The sequence below is a fragment of the Candoia aspera genome, chromosome 4 (assembly GCF_035149785.1).
Source record: "Candoia aspera isolate rCanAsp1 chromosome 4, rCanAsp1.hap2, whole genome shotgun sequence".
NCBI classification, from domain to species: domain Eukaryota; kingdom Metazoa; phylum Chordata; class Lepidosauria; order Squamata; family Boidae; genus Candoia; species Candoia aspera.
The window spans coordinates 46,071,557-46,096,671 of record NC_086156.1 but is presented as its reverse complement, the minus strand read 5'-3'; the positions used below and the strand labels follow the sequence as shown (position 1 = coordinate 46,096,671).

The following is a 25,115-nucleotide window of genomic DNA, read 5'->3' as shown; positions in this document are numbered from 1 at the left end:
TGTAAATACAGTGTTCAGATTCAGGGGTGAGGTTTATCTTCTCAGTGTGTTTTATATTATAGGATTTGGCTTATAGAATAGATAAGAATAGATATAGAAGCATAGAATTCAAAATGAAAAGGTCCAAACGTCTTTATTATTGTACCTAAAACACTTCAGTAGATGTCTAGTAACTTTGAAAACGTCGGTCCTGCTCATGTACTTAGGTTGTTTTAGAAATAAATGGCCTTAATATGTTTAAAGGTATAAAATGATTGGTTAATAGCATTTATCCTTGTTACTGGCAGGGGAGCAAGGTCATTTTTAAGTGATATTTCAAATATTTGAAGATATTTTTTCTTCTCAGCCCAAAGCTACCTACTCTCAGCATGTCCTTTTACTGTTTATATGATAAATCTTCTGATGTTTTGTAACTTTTCTCCTGAATCTGCTCAAGTTTACCGATGTAAATGTATAAATGAGAAGTGTAAAACTGCTTGTTGCTTTAGCTATGCTTCTATGAAAATTATAGAAATGTGGCATTGTTTATATTGAAGATAGCTAGCAGCTCTATTTGATTCATGGGCTTTTATCTATTAGTGTTTTAGTGTTTTTTTTTCTATAGGAAGAAGTCCATGAATATGTACAATTGATGGGTGGCCGTATATACAGAGATCTTAATGTGTTAGTAACCCATCTTATAGCTGGAGAAGTTGGAAGCAAGAAATACTTAGTTGCTGCTAATTTAAAAAAACCCATTTTGCTCCCCGCTTGGGTAAAAACACTGTGGGATAAATCACAGCCCAGGTAAGATAAGTGTGTATGCATTTTGAACAATTATACCCTACCTGAATAAATCTGAGCTGCAGTATTTCTTAACAAAGAACTAACATTCTTGTGGCAAAGTGTGAGGCTCATGCCTTAATGAGAAATGTCATTACAAAGAAAAAAAACCTGTTGATGGGGAAAGAATAAAAATGTAAGAATGATATCCTTAACATCTAAGTTTATGCAACAAATTCTGTGTTGTTTTCAGTTACTTACACAGAACTCATAGCCCTGGATCAAAACTTAATCAAACTTTGAATAGACTGATCAGAATAAGAGGGTCTTAAGTCAGACCAAGGATATGCAATCAGAGGCACTACAGACTTGAGTGCAGGCTCTAGTGTCACTCCAAAAATTCCCATAAAATTCCTATTTTTAATAGGACAGGAGGGACAATTATTACATATGTAGGGAATAATCCTAGTAGTTTTAATGTAATTATTATTATTTTTTCTCTCTGCCTTTGAGTCAGTCCTGTCCAGCCAGTTGCTAGAAGTCAAGTCCCTGCAGTTTTCTTGGCAATATTTTTGGAAGTGGCTTGTCAGTGCCTCTTTCCTAGGGTTGAGAGAGAATGATTGGCCCAAAGTCACCCAGCTGGCTTTGTGCCTAAGGCAGAACTAGAACTCACAGTCTCCCAGTTTGTAGCCTGGTGCCTTAACCACTACACCAAATGACTGTCAATTTACTTACATATAAATATAAATTAAATCAAGTTTAGTTCTGGTTCTATCCTTACCTGCTTTTTTGTACTGTGACTCCCTACACATCACTTAAAATCAGTGCTGCACCTCTGAGTTAGAGGCTTTAACATCATTGTCTGTACTTGAATAAGTTTGCATCCACCATTCAGTTTTTCCAAAGAAATGTCAAGAGACATAATTATTCTTGTTTCCAATAGGATCATTAGATACACAGACATAAATATGGGAGACTTTCTGTGTCCTCCATTTCTTGGCTGTACAATCTGTGTAACTGGTTTAAGCAGCATGGATAGACAAGAAGTCCAGCGTCTCACCACTGAGAATGGTGGTCAATATACAGGGCAGCTCAAGATGAATGAATGTACCCACCTTATTGTTCAAGAACCAAAAGGTAAAAAATTCTTTGACACAATTATATTTCTGCTTAGGTTGAGTTCAAGAGGAAGCTTGTATTTGTGTAAATGCAGACTATAAGCATCAGATTTCACTTTGTACTAGGCTTAAATCCTGAATGTAGAGGTATCCTCATTATACTACTTTCTACTAGACTTGCTGCAAACAAATTATGTTAGTGAAGATATTTTTATACTTATTTTATACTTATTTTATACTTACTCAGTTATTTTTGTTGTGCTACTTCAACATACAATAGGTTATTTTTTATGGCAAAAAATGTTTTAAACTTATAATTTACAATTACTTCAATATTACTTTCATTCTTCTTTCCTGCCTCTGTGTTAAGACTGAACTTCTGAATTTCATGTGTCTTTCTGCCCATTTTTCTCTGCATTTACCAAAAGGATTTTGATATTCAGGGCAAGAGAAGATCTCGCATAAATTGAAGTAACATATTGGGGTCTTTTCTCCATAATATAGTTTCCATTTAAATCTTTCTTTGAGCAAACAGAATACTTTTTCAATTTGCTTGATAAGGACCATTTTTTTCTTATTAACTTTCTTTTGCTCATGGTATCATATAATTGACAGGATTAATGTGACCAAATAATTTGAGTACTGCCCATTCTAGAATTTTTAAGTCTACAAAATAATTACATTTATTTAAATATATATTTTATATATTCTTTTAGAATAACGCTTCCAAACCATACAACAGAATTTGAAAGCACAATACATAAATATAATGTTAAAAACAATAATAAAAGCAATCATAAAATTAAAAGCAATAGTTAACCAGAAGGCTTCATATATGGAACAGCCAAGTAGGATGCTAACATAGTTGCAGGCCAATATAAGAAGGTAAATCTTTACGGCCTGCTTGGTGGCTATATTGAAGAGATGTAGCAGATACCAGTTGTAAGAATGGCAGACTGTTTCTAAGAAAGCCCTATTCTTTATGTATGCCTGCTTGTATTATAGGTAAGCACATAAAGAAGGCTGGTCTATGCCCGTAATAAAGATTTGATTGATCATAAGGAAGGCTTGGAAGTGATATGATGGAATGGATGTTTTAGGCAACCCATGCTGAAAGTGCTTTAAAAGTTGATGTCAGCATTTTAAATCAAACCTGAAAATATATCAGTGACCAGTGAATCTGATTACAGTTCTCAATTCTTGAGTAGCTGTTTTCTATACAGGCTTAAGTTTCTGAATCCTCTTTAAAGGCAAACTTTAAAGGATGAATACATTGCAGTAAGTTAGTCTGGATAGATAAATAAGGTAAGTTTGTCCTCTTGAGATAAGGCTGCAGATAAGGCTACTAATAAAAAGTAGCCATGGACATTACTACCTTAGAGTTTTTCACAGTGTGGGCCTGTCTTGTTTAGAACTATGGCAATCTTCAACCAGTAGCCTGCTAAATTAAAATGATAGTCTACAGTCACCCTGCATTTTCATATTTATTTAGCAAATTACATAGATCCAATTATGTGTATCAGCAAATTAACACTGGAGCCTCCAATAAAAAATTAAAGCTGCCTTGCCTTGTATCCAGACCTCACCTTTGGCAAATGGAGGGCTCCTTGCATCTGCAACTTAAAGAATGTGGTTTTTTGTCTGTTTCTATTTTCCTGTATAGGTTCCTATGCCATACAGAAATCTATTTTGAATGGTTGGGAACTTTCCTTAATGAGGGGAGTCATCCATAAATATAACACTCCCATTTATGCTGCTGAGAGTACTCAGAGAGCAACCCCACTCAGGTGATTCTCCTGTCAGTGGGAGCAAATTGTAGATCCAATCCCATATATTTTTCTACTTACTGAATTAATTGCAAGGGCTATTTCATGGGCTGAGTGTTGTATCACATATTTATGTACACAAACTGTAAAACAAAATAGAAAATAATACTGGCTTTCACTTCATCCCAAACATGACATTTTATTGATACAGCAGGAAGGGCTTAGTAGAGAGCATTTTATACTAATAATACTGTATATAGCATTATCCAGCCACTGATGTCGCGATATAAAGCCTGTTTTCATTAGTGATACATTGCCACTGTGATGACCTAATTATGCTACTTATTGCAAGTGCAGAAATGCTCACAGACACAGATAGAGTGTTCCAATGCCCATGCAGAGCTAAGGAGTCCTTTGTAGAAAGAAAAAGTAAGCACATTATGTCTCTGTATAGTCCAAAAAATAAGTTTGTGGGTGCAGTCTCTAAATTGATTTTCATGTGTCAGTAGAACAGGGTCTCCAGCATTTTAGCTGGTAAGCACATGTGGTAGTTTGAAAGCAAGGAGTCTTTCTTGTCCACAGGCTGCCTGCCATAGTGTTGTAGCTAGTCACAAAACAAAGGTTCAGGTGGGGCAAAGAGATTTAGTACACTGATCTAAGAAAATGTCTAGAAATAGCTTGTTCTATACATTTAATGTGCTTGTGCAGTTTTTATGTTTCAGAAGAAATGTAACATTAATTTATTTTGTCTCTTCTTGGGAAAGGCCAGAAATATGAATGTGCAAGAAGGTGGAATGTTCATTGTATATCCATGCAGTGGTTTTTTGACAGCATTGAGAAGGGATTTTGCCAGGATGAATCAATATATTTGATAGTCCCTAGTACAAAGCAAGATAGTGCACCAAGCACTTCAACACCTACAAGCCAAACTAGCAAGCCAGACAGTAAGTAATACATTCCATAAAGGGGCAGATTTTCTGTGTGATCTAGATTATTTGTATAATTATTATCTGACTTAAGGTTCCAGTATTTGTTTGTTTTTAGGAAAATATTTGGAGGACCTGGATACTGTAATGGCTATTTAGTTTGGGAGGTCTGGAGCCAAGCTCAAATTCTATTTGTAATGTTTTTTAGTAGAGGAAGTGAGCCTTACAACAAAGTATTGTACCTGGACTTCTCCTTTTAGCCATCCCCTTGTCAAAATATTCCTCCCATTTTTCCTCTCTTCTACCAAACAGCAGCTTTCAATGGCTACTGAGCATGTTCAGTCCTCCTTGTTGAGTGCTGAGTACTTGTAAAAACCATAAAGTATGATATTTTTGCTATAAAAATAACTACACTCAGATATCAGCATATAATATGGCTGTGCATATCCTTCAAAAGAGGAGTACATCATGTGGGAATGCATTTGAAACACCTCTTCAAATCAATAAAACAGCTGTATCTTTTTGCAGCCATATGAGCCCCCAGAAAGACAGTTTTATTGATTTGAAGAGAGGTGCTTTAAACATGCTCCTACAAAATGTAAAGTGTGTCTTTCAAAAGATTCGAAGAACTCTAGCAAGATAAGTCACCTTGACTCTATAGATATGATTGAACTACATTTTCCAGCATCTTTTTCCATTGGTTATGTTGGTTGAGGCTGCTTCAAACTGAAGTTCAGCAACATTTGCAGAGCTACAAGCTATTTACATTGATGTACACTATAGTATGATTATTATGTCCTCAACTCTATCCAAAACCAGTGGGGAAAAGAAGTTTTCAGTGAAGATAAGCTGAATGGCTAAGATCTTTCCAGTGAAGGAAATTACTTGTAGAGCTGTGAAAAGTGTGTCTTACAGAGTATGTTTATGACATCATATGAAATCATTACAGTGAAGTTCTATGTATGTCATTCTATCACTTCATGAGGGCTAGTGTACATACAGTTTAGTTGTTGGATTAAACCTGGGGAAGCCATAGAAACTACTGGGTGACTTTGGCCGGTCTCTCTCACTCTCAGCCAAACTACCTCACAGGATTGTTGTTAAGGAGTTAAATTTTAAAAGGTTTCATATAAGCTCTCTTGAACAAAATAAGAAATTCATAATTTTTCTCTTTCAGTTTCTTGATACTTCCCTCTTTGCAGTATTTCCTAAAAATGAAGAATAATATTCTTAACTTGGAAATAATGTATCCTGAATAATGAATAAGCCATTACTTTGTAAGCATTAGGAAGTACTAAGTGAATTCTTTGCATGCAGTGATAGTAAACTGTGTTGTACTTAGCATGACAGAAAGAAGAAGTTAAAGGAGACTGAAATTTAATGTCCAGTAGGATTTTTACCTTTGTGCGGTCTTTTATGAAATGAGAAACTGTAGATGGTATACTGATGCACTTTCCCAAAATCACTCAAATAACTTCTTCATCTGCATTTTATTCAAAGGTCGAACCCTTTCGGACGTTAGTCACATTTCCAATATCAACATAAGTGACATTAATGAAACGTCATGTGGTTCTGTTTTGAATAGCAGACTGTATCCTCCGCCTGATGATCTGAACAACTTGAATATCAGTTCTTTGCAAGCACGTGATGATTTATTGGATGGATGCCGAGTATGTCTGATAGTGCCTGTTCAATTGTAAAATTACCCAAATAATTCTGTAGATCTTTAGAATTTCTGGAATTATATTGGGTGTTACTAAGCAGAGTCATATGTAACATGTTTGAAAAATGGTTTAAAAGCAATTGTTCATTATTATTGTTGCAGCCTGATATTGAGAAAAGGAGGCAGAAGCTATTACTTGCATACTCTAAATGTTAAATTACTTACTTCCCCCTTAAAATTGAATTAAATGCAATTAAGGTAACCTATTTTAATGCATTTTCTCACTGATATTGTAGAAGATTAAAAAAGATCAATAGGAATATACTGGAAAAAAATGCTGAATACTGAACTGTGCTAGTACCAGAGAAATATTTAGTATATAGTAATGAACTATACTATAATGAACAATAGTTTATCTCTACAATAGTGGGAGATGCTACAGATAAAATTTGAACGATGCTGTAACTGAATATGAAGTGAAGTCCTTGGTGCTCTCTGAGCTTGGTGGTCTGCTTGCAGACTAAGTAACATCATCAGTGCTAGTGAGTGTGGGGTTTGTTCCCTGTTTATATACAGTAAGCTTGTTCTGCCAGTGTTGGTGGGGGCGTGGTTTTCTCCCTGGTAGTTCCTTGATTAGGGTATTGTTTTCTGCTTGATTGGTGTCTGATGTTAATCCCTGTTTATTTGGAAGTTGGCTGTTGGAGGGGATGTGTTCTGGTCTTTTTGTTTCCTTCTTAGCTGTTTTGTTGTCTCTTTTGAATGGTGTTTAAATGTGGTTTATTTCTATGCGTCTATTGATGGCTGATTCATCTGAATGCCAGGCTTCCAGAAATTCCCAGCATTTTTGGATTTAGCTTGCTCTAAGATGCTCACAGTTTCTCAGCTGGAGCTATGGTTGAGTCTGTCCATGTGTTGTGAGATTAAAAAGTTTTCATCGTGTCTTCTGACTGCCAGTTGGTGTTCGTGGATGTGCTTTGCAAGTCTTCTGCTTGTCTGTCCTATATAGTGGCTGTTATAGTCATTACAGTGTGTGTTGTAGGGAACTCCTGTTTTTTGTTCTTGGGCTACCGGGTCTTTTGGTTTACTTAAGATGTTTTGGAGGGCTTTATTTGGTTTTTGTGCTACGGTGATGCCGTGTGGTTATAGTAGTCTGATTATTGTTTCTGAGATGTTTTTGATGTACGGTAGTGTTATCCATTTCATAGCTTGTGTTGGCTGTGCTATAGTGGGTTGAATGGGTTGAGTGGTCAGGCACTTCTTGATAAAGTTGTGTGGGTATCCATTTTGTTGGAAGATGCTGTATAGGCAATCTGTTTCCTTTTTCTGGAGTTCTGGGTTTCTGCAGTGCATTTGTACTCATCTGAATAACATTCTTACACAGCTCCTCTTGTGGGAGGCTGGGTTGTTACTTTGGTAATGGAGCACTTGGTTAGTGTGGGTTGTTTTTCGATAGACCTGCATTTCTAATTTGCTGTCATTTCCTCTGCTGATGACGATATCCAGGAAGAGTAGTAGAATGTTGTTTTCTTCTTCCCTTGTGAATTTTATTCCTTTGAAGATGTTGTTGATTGTTTCATGTGTCTTCTCTAGTTGTTCCTTATTTATTATGATGGTGTCGTCCACATACCGGTTGTATGTGTGGGAATGCTATAGTTTCTAGATGCTGCATTATGGTCTCTGTTATGTGTCCGGAGAGTGGTTATTCCATGGGTGTTCCTCTGATTTGTTGGTATATTTCTCCATCAAACTGAAAGTACGTGGTGAGGCAGAGGTCAATGAGGTCTATGATTCTGGGTATTTAGTGTTTTGGTTAGGTCAGGTGTGTTGTGTAGTACTGCTGCCATGGATTCTTTTGCCAGTTCTGAATCTATGAATGTAAAGAGTGCTATGACATCAAATGAAACCATAATTTCATCTTCTATTTTTAGGTCTTTGATTTTTTGGAGGCACTGTAGTGGGGAGCAGATAGATTATTTGCTCCCCTCTGTGAGATGCCCAAGCTTTTTTGTAAGCTTTGTTATATGTTGGTGTCCTTGATAACAATACAATTGAACGAAGAGGTTAGGCATCCATAGAAGTGTGGGAGGATGGGTCCCCTGCTTTTCATCTGCCACTGTTCTTCTTTTATGATTTGACCTTTTTTGGTTAGGTTGTTGAGGGTTCTCAAGTTGTCCAGTTTCTGTATTGGTTGGTGCTTACTGGCATGTAGGTTTCTTTGTAATTCTTTGGCTTTTTGTATGAATTGTGTTCTGTCCATGATAATTGTGGTTCAGCCTTTGCAAGCAAACAACCAAGCTCAGAGAGCACCAAGGACTCCACAGTTCAACCCTGAGCTACATATATTCTCTTCTATTGAATATGAAGTGTCTAATCTGCCTTTAAATTACCTATTTTAGTTCAAATATTTTTCTGCTTTTCCTCCAGATTTATCTTTGTGGCTTTAGTGCCAGGAAATTAGATAAGATGAAAAAGCTGATTAACTCTGGTGGTGCTGTTCGTTTTAATCAACTCAATGAAGATGTGACACATGTTATTGTGGGGGACTGTGATGATGAACTAAAACAGTTTTTGAAGAAGACAGAACAGAGGTATTGATAGCTAAAGCTTTAACTTCTACTGGCATTTTTTGCATTAAAATATTAGTAAATATTCAGCATATTAGAATTTATTTACAATTTTTATCATTTTGTCAAGGGTAGTGAGCATATTTATTAGTATTAATTTTAAAAAATCATTCTGCAATGAAATATTGAAAACTAGGGCTGTGTGGATTGTGGCAAATTTGAATCTTCAGTTCGTGTCTTTAAAGCAATTCAATATATATCTTTGGATTAGATTGCCAAATTGAATCAGTCCAACTCAGAAAGTGAATTCGATTTGAAAAAAAAAATGAATTGTTTCAGAGGTAATCAATTTGCTTTGACAATCCAAATTGAAAAGTCAGTTTTGAGATTTGATCAAATTGCTGTCAAAGCTCCAAATCAAATCTTTTCACAGCTTTATTAAAAGGATATAGGGAAAAGATTTGAAAAGATTTAAGATAATTAAATTAAATGATTAATTATCCATAGCTGTGATCTCCAAAGCTGTAGACATCTAAGACTTTTAATTTCTATACAAACTTAAAGTACAGAAATATGGATCATGACTGCAATGTTGTGAGACAAATATTTTCCCTGAGAAGGTTACCACTTTAAATACACACAGTTAATGATGTCAAACAATATGCACTTTAGACACAACTTTGATTTCTGTGTCCTTGTGACGTTCAGAAATTTGGCTTTGGGTTTCATAGTAGGTATAGAACATTTTCCCCGCATGTTGTAATTGATAGTTTTTTCAGTAACAGGCCACATGCTGTGACAGTACAATGGCTTTTGGAATGCTTTAGAAAAGGTTATTTAGTACCTGAAGAGCAGTATGCCCCTGCAAGTTATCAGCAAGTGACTACTCCATCTTCTGAGCCACCTTTCATCTCCAAAAGAAATAATGTTTTGAAGAAAGAACATGTGAATACTGTGCAGGCTGCAGAGACCGATGAAGATCTGCTATCCCAGTATGTTACTCATGATTCCAAAGTAGGTAAGGTACCAGTCCATGATAGATAGACAGACAGACAGAAAAACAGACAGATTTTTTTTTTTTATGGTCACTGACCAGCAAATACCAGTCCACCATCGCCTGTTCTCTTTGGTTTCTTGTTCTGTGCATATGCATGTTCTTTATATTTAACTTGTTTTCTTTCTGTTAGTAGTTCATAGCCTATATGATGGCAAACCTATGACATGCGTGTCAAAGGTAACATGCCACAATGTTTTGGGTGACACGCCAGTGTTCACCAACACCTGAGAACACCTGCCACGCCCTGGGAAGCTGTAGCCATGAAGGGGCGCCTGAGTGAAGGGGCGTGCTTTTGCTGGCTTTGTGCAAAGCTTTTCTTGTTGTTGTTGTTGTTCAGGGGGGTGACATGCCAGCAGAGTCAAGTTAGGCATTTTCTGAATTTTTGACATGCCAAGCCCAAAAGGTTTGCCATCACTAGCCTATATGCAGCTTTCCTAAATCTACTCTTTACTGTTTTCTATTCTTTGTACTCTATTTTTTTCTTTGGTCTTTTGCTAACCTTACCCACTATTCTTCAAGGATTTAATTTTCAGCCAGCTACCTTTTTTGTGTAATTATCTTCCATCACCTTGCTTCTTGGACCATGTGTTCATTATTTCTCCTCTTATATGGAACTTTCTCCTTACTACCTACTAGATTCTGTTTCTTCCCTCCCCATCCTGTCATTATTGCAAAGCTCCTACATTTCTGAAAATGACGTGATGTATTCATAGCCAAATGATTTGTCAATTCTCAAACATAATGGATTTCTCACAAAGATGATTGTTTAACCATCTGTCCATATACAAAATGTGCCATAAATGGTTCCAGAATTCTTCACTAATTTATTAAAAAAAAAGAGAACTAACCCTTTATTTTTTGTCTAGTTCATCCTGATGACCACAGTGAAATTGATCACACTGTGTTTCAAGATGGAAAAGATGTCGCTGTCAGTTCCTTGGCAGAGACTTCTTCAATTGCTGAAGGAGCCTTATTCAGTGGAAGGAAATTTCTTCTTCTTGGTTTCGGTAAAGAAGATGAATCTTACATAACAGCTCTGATTGAAGAGAATGCTGGGAAGGTTCTGCTCCAAGAAAATAAAGCAATTGCTGACTATGCTGTAGTTCCTCTTATGGGGAACAAGGTCACGTCCACTGTAGGAGACGTGGTTACAAATACATGGCTGGTAAGGATAAGTTGAAGAATAGTATTTCAAAATAAATACTGAGCAAATAGGAAATCAGTAGGTAATGGAAGTATTATTGATATTTTTAAATTGCTATTGAAGAATAACATACCCAACATTATATATAGTTTAAATTAGGGATTTATGTTCAGTTATGGTCTGATTTTATTCTGTTTTAATCACTGAAATTCTATGGCACAAATAATACTGACATGCAAACATTCACAAATTAAGCCCAAAACACCATTAGAACACTGTTATTAAATCACTATTGGTATTTGAATAAAACAGCTACAACCATTTTGGCAGTCTAATGCAGCAGTTTGTGGTAATCACTAGAACCAATATTAACTTTAGAGAGATGGTTTGGCATAGTGGTTAAAGGCACCAGGCTAGAAACCAGGGGACTGTGAGTTCTAGTTCTACTTGGTGACTTTGGGCCAGTCGTTCTCTCTTAGCCCTAGGAAGAAGGCAGTGGCAAACCACTTCTGAGAATGTTGCCAAGAAAACTGCAGGGACTTGCCCAGAGAGTTGCTAGGAGTCAAGTGTGATTGAAGGCACAAAATTTAATTTAATGGTAACTTTTATTAGTAAAACATTTGTAATCACCCTATTGTTTAAAAAAACAAGTGTTTGAGAAAGCATTGTTATACTTACTTATTGGGGTTTTCAAATAATTCTCCATAATCACATGCCATATGATCCTTTATTTTGTTGGAACCTTGTATTACTACAGTTGAAAGCATTTCTAAGTTGTTAAATGTCTTCTTTGTCATAATCAAAGGTGATGTGTATAGAACAACAGACCCTGATAGATCCTCAGTCAAATCCACTTTTCACCCCAGTGCCAATGAAGGAAGGAACCACCCCATTACAGCAATGTGTGTTGTCTTTCAGCCAGTTTAGTGGAGCAGAGAGAGAATCGTTAATATATTTGGCAAGTCAGCTTGGGGCAAGGTCAGTAGTACACCATTTTTAAAAATTTTCTGGCACCTAATCATATTAAACCTCTGGCATATTAAAAGGGAGAGGAGAAAATGCATATGCTTTTCAAAAAGGTTTTCATTTAGTAATAGAAATTACTTTTGAACTATTGAAAAATATTCCTCATGGCCTTGTATTTATTACTGTAAAAATCAGCTAAAGTCTTTTTAAGTAGTTGAGAAGATATGACATGCTTTGCCCGTTATTCTTTTAAGAATAATATATTGGTGCTTCTTATGGAAAATAGCATTTTTTTTAAAAAAAATTCTTTTTAGAGTTCAGGAATTCTTTGTGAGAAGAGCCAACCTAAAGAAAGGAATGCTTGTCAGCACTCATCTGGTGCTGAAAGAGCCAGATGGTTCTAAATATGAAGCAGCAAAGAAGTGGAATCTTCCTGCTGTTACTATGGCTTGGCTGTTGGAGTCTGCAAGGATGGGGGAAAAGGCCGATGAAAGCAAATTCCTGATTAACAATATAGAGGCCAAAGGTTGGTTGGAATGGAGTTGCGTGTGTGTGTGTGCTCAATACCACATCTGTGTAAGAAAGTAGAAGCATGCATATATTTCCTCAGACATCCCATCCATATGCATTTTTTGTATTACATTTGTCCAAAATACCACATAAACATTATTGGTTGCTAAATGGTACTGATATGGCACTAGGTCAGGATACTATTAATAGTTGGAAGGATTTTGAAAGGATGCAGTTGGCCATTCTTTCTCACCTGGTAAAAGTATCAGTTGCACCTTCTGGTTCCACACAATAAACTTGTAAGTGACATCTCCTCAGTGCTATTCTGTACAATTTTCACTAGTGTTCCTTCCTCACTCACAAAATAAAAACAGTGATATATCAGTGGATTATGCAGCTCTTTAAATCTGTCACATTGCTCCTAAATGCTCAAAGTCATTCAGTAAGCTTCACAGTTAGATGACATTGGACCCTATAATCCAATGCTTTTTACAACAGGATGCTTGGATTAGTTTACTCAAAGGTGGAACAAGAGTTAGACATAATCATGCAAGCATTTGAGGGTTGTTAACTGGGATGAAGCAATGATTTCATTCTTGACTGCCTGTCTCAGTTTAATGATTTACTTGTAATTATATGGATTATGTAACATTTGCTACCATTGATGAAACAGTATGTTGGTATCCTAGCATGTTAAAAAAATTATTAGCTAAAGAATATACTTATATCTTTTTAGCACTCTGGGTACATAATATTCACTTCCAAAATTGAAGGAGCAAACTTACAACACAGTGTCATCTCACTGTATAATATTCATTGAACTTAATGAAGAATGACCAAGGTAATTTTGATCAAAGACCAGTGCAAATTGTAGCACAGGAGACAATATTTTATGTAATGCTGTATTTTTTTTTATGAAATGTGAAATACATACTTAAGAAAGATATTTTTAAATTATGCTTTAAAAATTTTTAAGATAAACAAAAGAACCTTACAGATTGTCCAGATGAAATGGAGACATGTACTGCATCTTCAAATACACCTGATCATCCTTGTAGTGTCCTTGAAACTGGGAAGATAACAACAGTGACATCTCTGGATGTGAATCATTTCCAAAGTAAAGCTTTCCAGAATGTTATTTCACAGCATATTGGTAAAAATCCTAGCCCTCCATTTGGGAGCAAAGTAGTACAGAAGGAACCATCCCTGCATCTGGACACACCATCTAAATTTTTATCTAAAGACAAGCTCTTCAAACCTTCTTTTGATGTCAAGGTACATGCTTTGGAAATCTTGTTCCTGTGGTAAATGTTTGAGAAGACAGGTTAATGGTGGCTGTTAGAATGCAACTACCAATAAATATCAATTTGCTTATTAGTCCTAATGTTGTTAATTTCAAAGCAAATTGAATGAGCTTAGTTTTAATATTAAGCTTCTTTTTATATCTATAGTTGTTTATTTTACTAGTGTGAATATTTTATTTTATGGGCATTTTATTTTACAAGTATATATTATAACACCACATTGACATAGTCATATTGCAGATTAGAGCTTTTTTATTGTTAATTTTTATTGCTTTTTTAGATAATAACAGAAAAATAAAAGTAAATACACGAAGATACATAACATTATCAAAAAAAACCCATAACAGGTGGTTAAAAAGTGAGAAAAATATAGAAAAAGTAAAATAAAAATATGAAATATAACATTACAATAAACAGTTACAATTCTATATATATCTAATGCAAATATGATGCATATACCTATATTTATCTCTAATACAATTAAGTAATCATCGTGCTTTCCCTAAACTAGTGTATTTTGTATAAATGAGTCCCATATTTCATTATATTTATCCATACAAAATCTATGTCTATAGGCATATTGCAGATTAGAATTAATAAAAGTTGTCCTTTATATGAATATTAACAAGTTGTGAAGTATTGGTATATATATTTGTTAGTTAGAAGCAGAATTAGAATATATTCTCCATGTTAACATATTGGAACAGCATTTCAAGGGCTATATAACTGGTCAGGTGTCCTCCTCTGAGGTTGGCAGGAGAATTTATTTCATCTCTATTTTAAGTTCTGTGCTTTCCTCTTATGTTAGAAAACCCCCAAATGAGTTGAAGTAGCTCTGGATCCAAAGCCCATGCTTCCTTGTTCCATACACCTAACTCATTGCTCCCAGAAATGAGTAGCAGATGGTGTGAGGAATCCCATTCCTCCCTAACTTCCAGTCAACTAGTTAGTTTATAACTGGGAAGTTGCTGAATGCTCTGGAGCTCACTGACTTTGAAGTGCTGTAGTGGAACATTTCAATTGTTTTGCTGTTCCTACTTGCGATCATTACATTTCCTAATGAAATTAAGGATTAATTTTAATTGAATCTATTCTGACAAAATCTGTTTCAATTCAATGTAATTTGTTTTACTTGTGGCAAAAATAATTATAGTTTTTTTAATTATAGGGGTTTTGGGTTTTTTTTTTTTTACAAAGATGTCCATCAACTATTGCCTCATATTATACAGTCATTTAATACTATATATCATCACCAGAATGACACTGTGATGATAATGCTAGATAATGTCTAGCTTTAGTTCCTTCATTTCTCTAGTATGCACAGAAGAGCTCAAGAGTGCCTTGAAACAGCCATGCTGAACCTTCAAGATGCTATGGCTACTTCATGCTACGGATCCATAGGTGCAGTTCGTTCCAGCACAGCATTTTGGTGAAAGATCTGCTGAGCCTACAGCATACAATTTCCCTGTAATTTTTTGTGAGTGGTGGTTACGGTAGAAAGGATCTGTGCTAGGCTTCTTTGTCAGTTTAAAAAAGTGAATTATTTAAAATTTAACTGTATACCTCTGGGGTACAAACAGTTGGCTTTCTGCTATACTTGGGTGCATTTCGTTACAACTTAGAACGTTGGAAAGTAGAATAATTTGGTAATACTTGCCTATGATCACTATTTCGTAGCAATTACATAACTACTCAGTACCCTTGTTGTTGAGTTATAAGTTGAGGGCTTATAACTTGATGTGAGCTCTTGCCATAGGGTTGAGTGATGGCTCTGCTTATTCATGTTGGTAGCTTAGCCTGGTGCCAATAAAACTAACAGATTGTTTTGGTCTGAATAAAAAGTAACCTTTGGTAAATCTTCCAAAAATACAATATAAAAAGCTGCTATGATAATTTGGTTGGGTATTTTAGATAACTAGAAGAATAAAACAAAAATGTTTTACCTATTAATTTATGAAAAACATTTTGAGAGTACAACATGTATAAATTTATTAATGCCTTTTTTTTTAATTCCTATCCTCTAGGATGCTTTGGCAGCTTTGGAAACTCCAGGTGGTCCTAAACAGTGCAACAGAAAACTAAGCACTCCTCTTTCAGAAGTCATTGGCAGGAACTTAAAACTAGCTTTGGCCAACAGTACAAGGCAAACAGTTGCTATTGCTGCCAGTCCTCAGCTGAAAGCTGCACCTTGGCAAAGGGTGAGCTGAGCATTTAGGTTCATTATACAAATATGGAGTTAGTTGAACTTTATTGTTCTTGGCAAATTGTTATTTTATGGAATGGCATTCATCATATTGTGGAAGTAAGCATATCTCTTCAAATATAATTTTTATTAAGAATTTTAATTAAGGTGGTATAAACTAATGCAACCTAAACTTAGAGAAAGAGAAGAGAATGGAAAGAAAGAATAAAAAGTGCAAGCAAAGAGAAAAAAAAGAGAATATAACAATGAAAAAGAAAAGAAATATATAAAGAAGTGGCTTCCAACCTTCATCACAAAAAGTATAAACAAATTTAATAACTCTTCACCCCCTATAAGGTTAAACAGATATCTCTTCATCTCATATCCCATCCCTTATCTATAAGCAAATCCATAAAACATCAACTTTTCAGTCCTGGTGTCAGCAAAACATAACAGGTCCATAAAGGGTTGCCAGAACATTGCAACAAAATGTCTTATTTTAATCTTGATCAAATAAACCAACTTTATACTTTTTCCTTTTCCTTCTTACAGTCTTAATCTTTAATTCAATCAAATATTGTTGTAGGATTTGATTTCTCTTCAATTCTTCTTTATCCCATCACACAGATTTCTTCAAGGCTTTAACAAGCCTCTTTTGTAGGTCCAATAAGAAAATTTTCTAGGTCATTCACTTGGTTTATCATTTGCATTTTCCCTTTTAATTTTTAAAACTTCAGGCAGTTTCTTTTGTATATCCAGTAAAACATCCTTTTCCAAATCATTCTCTTGCCTTTCATTTGTAGTTCCACATTTTGTACTTCTCTATCTTATCAGATAAAATTTGTTCCAGATCTGTCATTCCCTCATTAACATCTTTTAGACATAGTCTATCCATAGAAGCAGACATCATTACTGAGTGTTGATATTGTAGTTACTAACTTCTGCCTCCATTCTTCAAAGATCTGCTTTAATTTTTTCAATGTTATAATGTTTTATATCATTCTGTAAGTCCCAGTATTAACTGACATCAGGCTTTGTATTTTTTTTCTGCTTAAACTCTTTAGTCCCCTCTAGTATCCAGTATCTAAAATCATCACTTATCTTTTGTTATGACTAGTGGACCCTGCCATAGCACGGGAATAACGCTAGGAAGAAGATCTTTTGTTATGACTTGCAGTTGTCAGGATAACTAAAATACGTCTGTTTCCCACAAGAAGTTGTTTATTTTTTATAGTTAATTCCAAAATATTAAAGTAAAAGTCAATATTCCAAGTTAATCTGGATCCTTAATCTGTTTATAACTTTCTTAGATCAAAATCTTATTTAACTTTTTGCTGTTTATTTCAAATTCTTTTAAGTTCTTAAACTTGTAATTGATTTTTCTTTGGTCAGAGTTGAAGATAAACTCACTTGATGAAGACGTTTCAAACCTGTTGTTCCAAAGTTCTCTAATAGCTTTAGAATAGTTAATAGGCAATTTCCAAAAGTGATTAGAAAGTGAGGTTTGTGAACTTAGTGTCCTTTAAAAGGCTCCACTGTGGTTGCAAGTAAGATGGCTGATCCTGGCACTCAACCCCCTGGAAAATCACTGTCCTGTAGTCTCCTCACGAGGAGCTGCTGTCTGGAGCACATGTGGGCAATCTCCCATCATCTCCTTATCTGGAGAGGTTCCAAGGGACTGGTCTACTTACCAGTTCCTTGGTCTTTGCTGCAGTCATTGGCTCGCTTTCACAGAACCGTCTTCAGTTCGCCATACCTCACCTGGAAGTCTCGGAAGTAAGCATATCTCAGCTGGGAGAAGAAAAATATAATTACTGGTATGGACTTCCTTAGCCTTGTGCTCCCCGGCATGTTGAGCTTCAACGTCCATAATTCCACATTTTTTGGCCATATAGTTGAAAGTGATGTGTGCTTTAGTCCAACATTTTTTGTAGGGGAAGTGTTAACTTTCACACTTCTGGATCAATACAGTCTTCAAGTCATGTAGGGCAGAATTTTTTTAAAAAATAAAGCTTTTTTACATCATAATATGGACTGAATTGGTAGCCACATGTATCATGTATGTTTCATTGACCTTCTGATGATGTGACACCTGTTTGTAAGGTCATTTTTTAAAATTTGAAAATAAAACGGAAGGTTTTTTTAGTTTTAATCTTACTTGTAGTATTGAAATTAGGAGAACTTAGTTATGAAAAATAACAAGGCTGTTCTGATTGGAAGCTCTGAAAATTAATGAAGGATGCTGTCATGAGTCCAGACATTTCTGAAAAAGTATATGCAAAAAGCCATAGTTTAAGAATATACATTCTGAAGAGGTAAATTAGGAGTGGGACCTCTCCATTCTGAGGGTCTAATTCATCCTACCTCTAGCCTTTTTCTCAAGAGAGGCCTACCTTACATACAGCAAGAGGCATACTTGTTGGTACCTGAAGAGGAGCTTACACTTTATCCTAAAAGAAGGATTTAGAGTAAGTGATACTGAGCTGCATGATGCCATTGAAGTGAGGCTTGAGTTTTATTCTTGCTCTAGTGAGGTCATCCAGTCCATCTAAGGGCAGTGCTATAATAGCTAGCAGCGCCATTTGTTTTTGTTTGGAGATGCATTTTTCAACTTAGCACTATGGAACTATTTTATTGAAAGAGAAGGAACTAAATTAATTCCCCTTATCTTCCCTTAAATATTTACTTTTTTAAAGATAGAGTTGTGTAAACAAATGAATGCTGGAAACTTGGAAATGCTGAAAATCCAAGTGTTCAAATATTTTTCCTAACTCCACTTGATCAGGAAGAAGAATCAAAACCTTTAGTGGATGTTGTCATCTGTGTGAGTAAGAAGCTCAGTAAAAAGCAGAGTGAATTGAATGCTATTGCTGCATCCCTTGGAGCTGATTACAGGTATATACAGTTATAAGTGTAAGTAATAAACTATCATTGTAATGACTACAGATTTAAATTTTAACAGCTCTAGAAATTAAAATGGTCTATATAATGCTGTAATCCATTTTATAAAGTCTTTAATGATGATGGTTGCATAAAATTAAACATGAAAATCTTGGAATTATATAATATTACTTAATATACATTAATTTAATATTAATTAAACCGCCCAGAGTCCCTCTTTTGGGGGAGATGGGCGGTGGCTAAATTTGATTAATTGATTAATTAATAATTAAATATCAATATCAATATATTATATATATATATATATAATACTATTAATATTAATACTAATAAAATACTAACATTTATTCATACTAGGGTATTACATTCAACTGTATATTAAGTGTATATTTTCCTTGAAGTGTGGTCCTAAAAAAGTGTCTAGAATTTATTTATTTAAATTTATTGTAGCTGCCCTCTCCAGTAGGCAGCTTACAAAATACAAAAACGATAAAAACAGTTAAAAACATAGAGCACACTGGCAGCCCAGACTAAAACAATCGTAACAATAGCAAACCACACCAGGGCCCCCACAAACACATTAATCCCAGGCTCGAGACCAAAGCCAGATCTTAAGGGCTTTTCAGAACCCTAGGAGAGAGATGCTGTCTGCACCTCTGGAGAGTGGCTGTTCCAGAAGCCGTGCTTCCTCAGTCCCATAAGAGGAGGACATTTAATACAAGGGACTTTGAGCTTACCCACTCTGCTGGAACGTACTGGGCAGGCAGTAACAATTGGAATTGTTAAGGGTTGAACGGATTTTTATTTCTATATTCCTGAGCAACAGAATATTGTCAAAAAAAAACCCCTTTCAATGTATATAAACAGTTAATGGCCACATTTATTATAACAGAAATATTCAGTATGTAGGTGTTCTGATGAGGGAGTATGACTGCTGTGTACATTGGTGTGTTTGGTATTTGCAGTTTGGTTATGGTTATCAGGTTTGCTGAATTCTGCTATCTGTACTTCCCTCTGCGCTGGCAATTATACCCTAATAAGCATTGATTGTGTGCATTTATTCTAGGTGGTGCTTTGATGAAACTGTAACACATTTCATCTACCAGGGAAGGCAGAATGACAATAGCCGGGAATACAAATCTGCTAAAGAAAGAGGCATATATATTGTTTCAGAGCATTGGCTCTTGGAGGTAGGGATAACCTTTCTTTCTGATGCTAAAGTGAGGAAAAAGTTGCTGAAAAGTTCTCCAGTTAAGCTCCATTCAGTGGAATGGATAGAGGTGTGGTTTTATCCCAGTTTACTGTTTGCCTCCCTCCCCTTTTACTGCAGAAGGTTGGCAGACCTTTAGAAAGCCACTTGAGGTTCAGGGGGAAAGGCTGTGTACAGGTAAGGGGATGGTTTTGGAAATACTTCCCTCAGCAGAGTTCTGCCAAATCAAGGAAGCTTTCAAAAGACTTTGATTATAAAGTATGATAGCTGACATTTTGTCTTTAAATATGCATGTATATCTGAACTAGGCATATGTAGTTCATGTTTTACACATGCCGCTATGCAGTTTTAGACTCCGTGAATATAAAAATACAGTATAATAACCTGGTTCACATTTCATCTGGCAGTTCCATGTGTGTGCATACTCACACTGTCCAATCATGTTTATTCTTTGTTACTGAATTGATGGAACCAACATGATAGGGTTGACTTTTTTTCTAGGGATAATATTCATATTCCTTGAAGGGAAACCCTTTTTGGTGTTTGACTCTGCCTTCTCAGGAGAGCAATAGCATTGCCATCATCTCTAGCCTATTGAGCTGGTTTTAAAAAAGAAAAGCAAGAGATGGAGTGTGTCAGATGGAGTGTGTCAGGCAGAAGAGTGGTGAATTGTAGAATATTGCACAATAGGCCTTCTCCCCTTGAAGCCTTCTGGCCACCCACCAACCATTAGGAAACAGAACAGGATCTTGTGCTGTCCAGGTGATGCTGATTATTTTGTCCTCTGAGGGCTGCCCTAGAGACCTGGCAAAGTAAAAGAAAAGCACCAGCATGTAGCAACCAATGGAAATATGAAGGAAGGGCTGCCAGGTATTGCAACTTGGCAATGTTTTGATGTTGCCTTTGCAGTGATTGCACATAAGCACTGGGAATTTCCAACATGGAGACAGCTTCAGCAGACAATTAGGACAGTGGGAATCTGACTGAACTCTGATGAACAAAATGTCTGATTGACTACAACCAGTCTGCAAGCTCTACAGAAGCAGAACTCTTGATGAAAACAACTCATGCAACATCAGCCTGAAGGAGCTGTATGTCATCAAAGAAGCTGAGTTGCAGTGAACATAAACAGTGGCTGAGCAGTATGTGGGTAGCAGACTTCTTTCCAGCTGACAGATGGAGAAGTGGGGGCTGAGGTACTTAGCAACCTCAGGCCAGCTATCTGATAGTGACTATGGGGAGACTGAAAGCCCTGATGGACCATCTATGGAACCAGTAAGTCTAGAGGTAGTTGAGTTGATGTTAGCCTTGTGAGGTAGTCCAGACAAGAAGCACACCCAGAAGAACTAACTCTAATTTACTGTAAGGCTACATTAACAGGATCTTGCAGGTCTGAAAGTACATTTCTCCCCTTCACTTTTACAGTCCAAGAAACTAGGGAGGGTCCCTTATGAGATGTTTGCCATGTCCACATTCCTGTTGCAGGCTAAGCTGCCCTCTTACCTGACTGTTGCCCTGGCTCTTCCCCCTGTCTCCCAAGATCATTCCCACATACCTTACAGTTGTGCATTTTCTTTTTATCAACTGACCGCTATTCAGAGTGGTTATCTGACACCCTAGGATCTAACTTCTGACTTTGATCAGCTTAGACCTAGAGCCAAAGGATGCCACATTTTGATGTGCTCAGATAGTGTCTCTCAATGCTGCTTGGGTTTCTGCTAATAAATATATGTATGCAAGCAATATGTCAGTGTGCTATGCATGACTATGCAGTATATAACTTGTTTAGTAAAAGAAAGGTGAGAACACTTGATCTATCACATGAGAGGAACAGATGGACCAGAGGGCAAGTGGACTAGAATGGTGGCAGCTAGCTGTGTCAGGTTTAACCACTGATGGATGACTGTTAGAAAGACCAGTCAGAACCTTGGGAAGTTGGATGGTTGTGAGACGTGGCCAATCAGGATAAAAAGGGGATCTAGCATCCTGCAACCCATAAGAAGGCCTGGACTTTGTGGTTGAAGTTTTGAGAGAATTTAGTCATAACTGTTACCTACTGGACCCCATCTCTTCAAATACTTCCCTGTCCTCTGAGTAGCTTCTCTATTTTCTCTTCTTGCAGGATCTCTATTTCGCCGCATTCTGTGTAAAGAGTCATTGAGTATACTGTACATGTGGGAAGTTAGGATGCATTTGACATTGTGACTCTTTAACTTGCTATAACTATTGCTGACTTGCTTAGGGAAAAAGAACTAAACTTTCACAGAGCTTCTGGTATTTTTTGCTTTAGGTCATCAAAGGTATCTGATTGAATGCATACTAGAGAACTAAGAGCCCAAGATTAGTTTACATGCAACTGAGGAAATAATGCAAAATGCTCCATCTGAGTTAATCTGACTGTGTAAAGATAGACATCCTGCTGTTTCTAATAAACTGGGTTTAGGTTCAGACTGGGGTTTGTTTGAATGCCTTGTATAAAGAAGTGTTCTTTGATGATAAGATGTCCTGAATTTGGCATGTCCAATCCAGGAAGACAATCTCAACTGTTGGGTAACTCATTCCAGTCAAGTATTCACAAGCACTGTTCAGAAAATAGTTCATAATGTGTCTGTTGGGTTGTCTCTAATAGGAAACACTAAAGGTAATAACCAGGGGGGGTGGGGTGTCTTCCTCTGGAATTCATATCATGCCTCTCTGTGATTTTTTTTCTTTGTTGTTGTGATACCAGTTTCTTTATCAGCAAACTTGATAATTCCATACAGTTGAAGTCAGTTCCTATAACTGAATGAGGTTTTCTCCCAATGGACAAGAAGAATGTTTTTCTTTTTTTAATGCTGCCTTCTTCTTAGCAGAGGAGTTAACTATCTTATCTAATCCATCATCTGGTGACCAACTATTGTTACTCAGAATAACTCCTAAATTCAGTGAGAGTTTACATTATAGTAAATGTCATGTGCTTGGGGATTTCCGAATAAATAATTGTGTTTCAGCAAGATTTTTTATTTGTTGCTGGTCACCTAATAAATATATCTAGTGAAGCACTGTCCTAAAAGGATAAAGAATAGATGCTGCAACGTGAGAAATGAAGTTTCTGAGTCAAAGGAGGTTTTATTTTTGAGTATTGGTTTTGAAGAGTAGCACACACTTGTTTAAATTAAAAATTTTAAAATAAATTTTTAAAATTTTAATTTAATTTTTTTAAATTATTATTAAAATTTATTAGTGTATTAGTTTATTAAAATTTTTAAAAAGTCCCCCATTGGGGGAGATGGGCGGTGATACAAATTTAAATTAAAAAAAAAAAATCTTGCAAAAGCTCTCAGAGGCTGGAGGCTAGTGGTGCATTGGGCTGAAGCCACTGAAGCAAAAATTGTTTAGGATCTCATTCCAATTCACAAACACATCTGCCTTCTTTTCTTCATCTCTCTTCTTCTCTAATCAGTGGGGTGCTAGGGAAGGGTATCACTTGCACAGATAAAATTAGGTCAAGGGCCACAAATTGCCCACTCTACTAAGTATTTATCTTTTTTACTTTATTTTACTTTATTTTATAGAGCCATAAAGTACCACTTCGACTCTATTTTTATTTTACTTTTAAAGTAAGGGCCACAATTTGCCCGCTCCTGCTCCAATTATTTTGTTATTTGTTTTTACTTTTACGCTAGACATCTTACAGTATCATAGCTATGATTTTCAGAAAAGGCGAAGGAACAAGGTTCATATTGGTGGGGAATTGTGAGAAGCCACTGATCAATCTGAGAGCAAAAAGGAGAGAAATGTAAAAAACCTTCCACTTGGGTTGGGAGTAGCAGTATAGTGGCTTAAAATACCTATATTGTAAACCATTTACCTTCTGATACCAGCTCTATTTGGCTCAAGGTTACATTTCAGCACATTCTGTACTCTTCCGTCAGTGGTGGTGGTGGTGGTGGTGGTGTCACATGGTTAGGATCATAGTATTTTTTACTTTTGCTTTCTTCCCTTCTTCCAAAAGATAAGACTGGAAAGATGGAATCAGAAGTGAAATGAATTATTTGGTCTTGCATTTCATCACTTTTAGACTGCCTTTTACTCTTCTAATCTGATCAAGTGAGCTTTGATCCGTTCCTGTTTATGTCACAATAAAGTCATTCATCTTTTTGTTGGTATAACAAAGTGATCTTTTGTTTACCATACTTTTATTATCTATTAGGCAGAAAGGGAAAAAAATTATTTCCATTAAAATTTATTTATACATTCCTTGTTTTAATGTTGTGGCATTAATCCCTCTATTCTAACCTTTTCTTTCTGTCTCCCAGAGTGCACAAGAATACAGACGACTAGCTGAATCTCTTTATCCTCATACATATAATCCTAAAATGAGTTTGAATATTAGTGGTGTGGAAGATGACAGATTCTCACAAAGGCTTGACTCTGCTGGAAAAGGAGGGAAAGAAGACAAGGTATGCTTTTTGTTCAATCTATTCTTCCATTCAGTTTGATAATATTAATCTGTATTTATAAATAACAGTAATGGTTTCCCAACTTGCTTTCTCTCATCTTAAATTCTAAAATGTGGAACAATATTAAACTTTAAGAATTTTGTTGTTGTAGTATAACATAAGTAATAAGAATATGATGATTAAGAAGTATGAACTTTTTAAAATTAATTTATAGTTCAGTCTAGTACATGCTTTGCATGTAGAAAATTTTGGGTTCAATCTCGATCATTCTAAATAGGGTTGCGAGAAAAAAATGTTTCTAAATCCTGCAGTCAGCATAGATTCTATAGAATCAAATGGACTGAAGGTCTGATTCAGTATAAAGCAGTTCCATATATATGATGTTAAACTCATATTAGCATTGTAACCCACCAAGAGTCTGATTGACTTGTTAACTAAATATATATTAGTCTATAAACAAATCTGTTTTTGAGTTACATATGTGTATATATAACTCAAGGTATAAGAAGAACATATCATAAGAAGACATGTCAATATTTAACAATGTAAGATATTACTCAGGTCAGGGTAGCCTGACCTTTTTAACTCATGTCTTGATCA

At 35.8% G+C, this 25,115-nt stretch overlaps 1 protein-coding gene across 2 annotated transcripts in view; it reads left to right on the top strand.

The window, feature by feature from the left end:
- The window catches only part of TOPBP1 (DNA topoisomerase II binding protein 1), a 39,458-nt gene that overhangs the window by 2,736 nt on the left and 11,607 nt on the right, over positions 1-25,115 (top strand). For both annotated transcript variants that reach the window (XM_063303995.1, XM_063303996.1), the window contains exons 4-17: positions 605-786; positions 1,706-1,899; positions 4,411-4,590; positions 6,073-6,242; positions 8,660-8,823; positions 9,579-9,817; positions 10,723-11,021; positions 11,806-11,978; positions 12,281-12,492; positions 13,453-13,751; positions 15,805-15,978; positions 18,748-18,857; positions 19,930-20,053; positions 24,372-24,515. In XM_063303995.1, the coding sequence (XP_063160065.1) occupies positions 605-786; positions 1,706-1,899; positions 4,411-4,590; positions 6,073-6,242; positions 8,660-8,823; positions 9,579-9,817; positions 10,723-11,021; positions 11,806-11,978; positions 12,281-12,492; positions 13,453-13,751; positions 15,805-15,978; positions 18,748-18,857; positions 19,930-20,053; positions 24,372-24,515 (2,664 nt within the window). The remainder of the gene's footprint in view (positions 1-604; positions 787-1,705; positions 1,900-4,410; positions 4,591-6,072; positions 6,243-8,659; positions 8,824-9,578; positions 9,818-10,722; positions 11,022-11,805; positions 11,979-12,280; positions 12,493-13,452; positions 13,752-15,804; positions 15,979-18,747; positions 18,858-19,929; positions 20,054-24,371; positions 24,516-25,115) is intronic.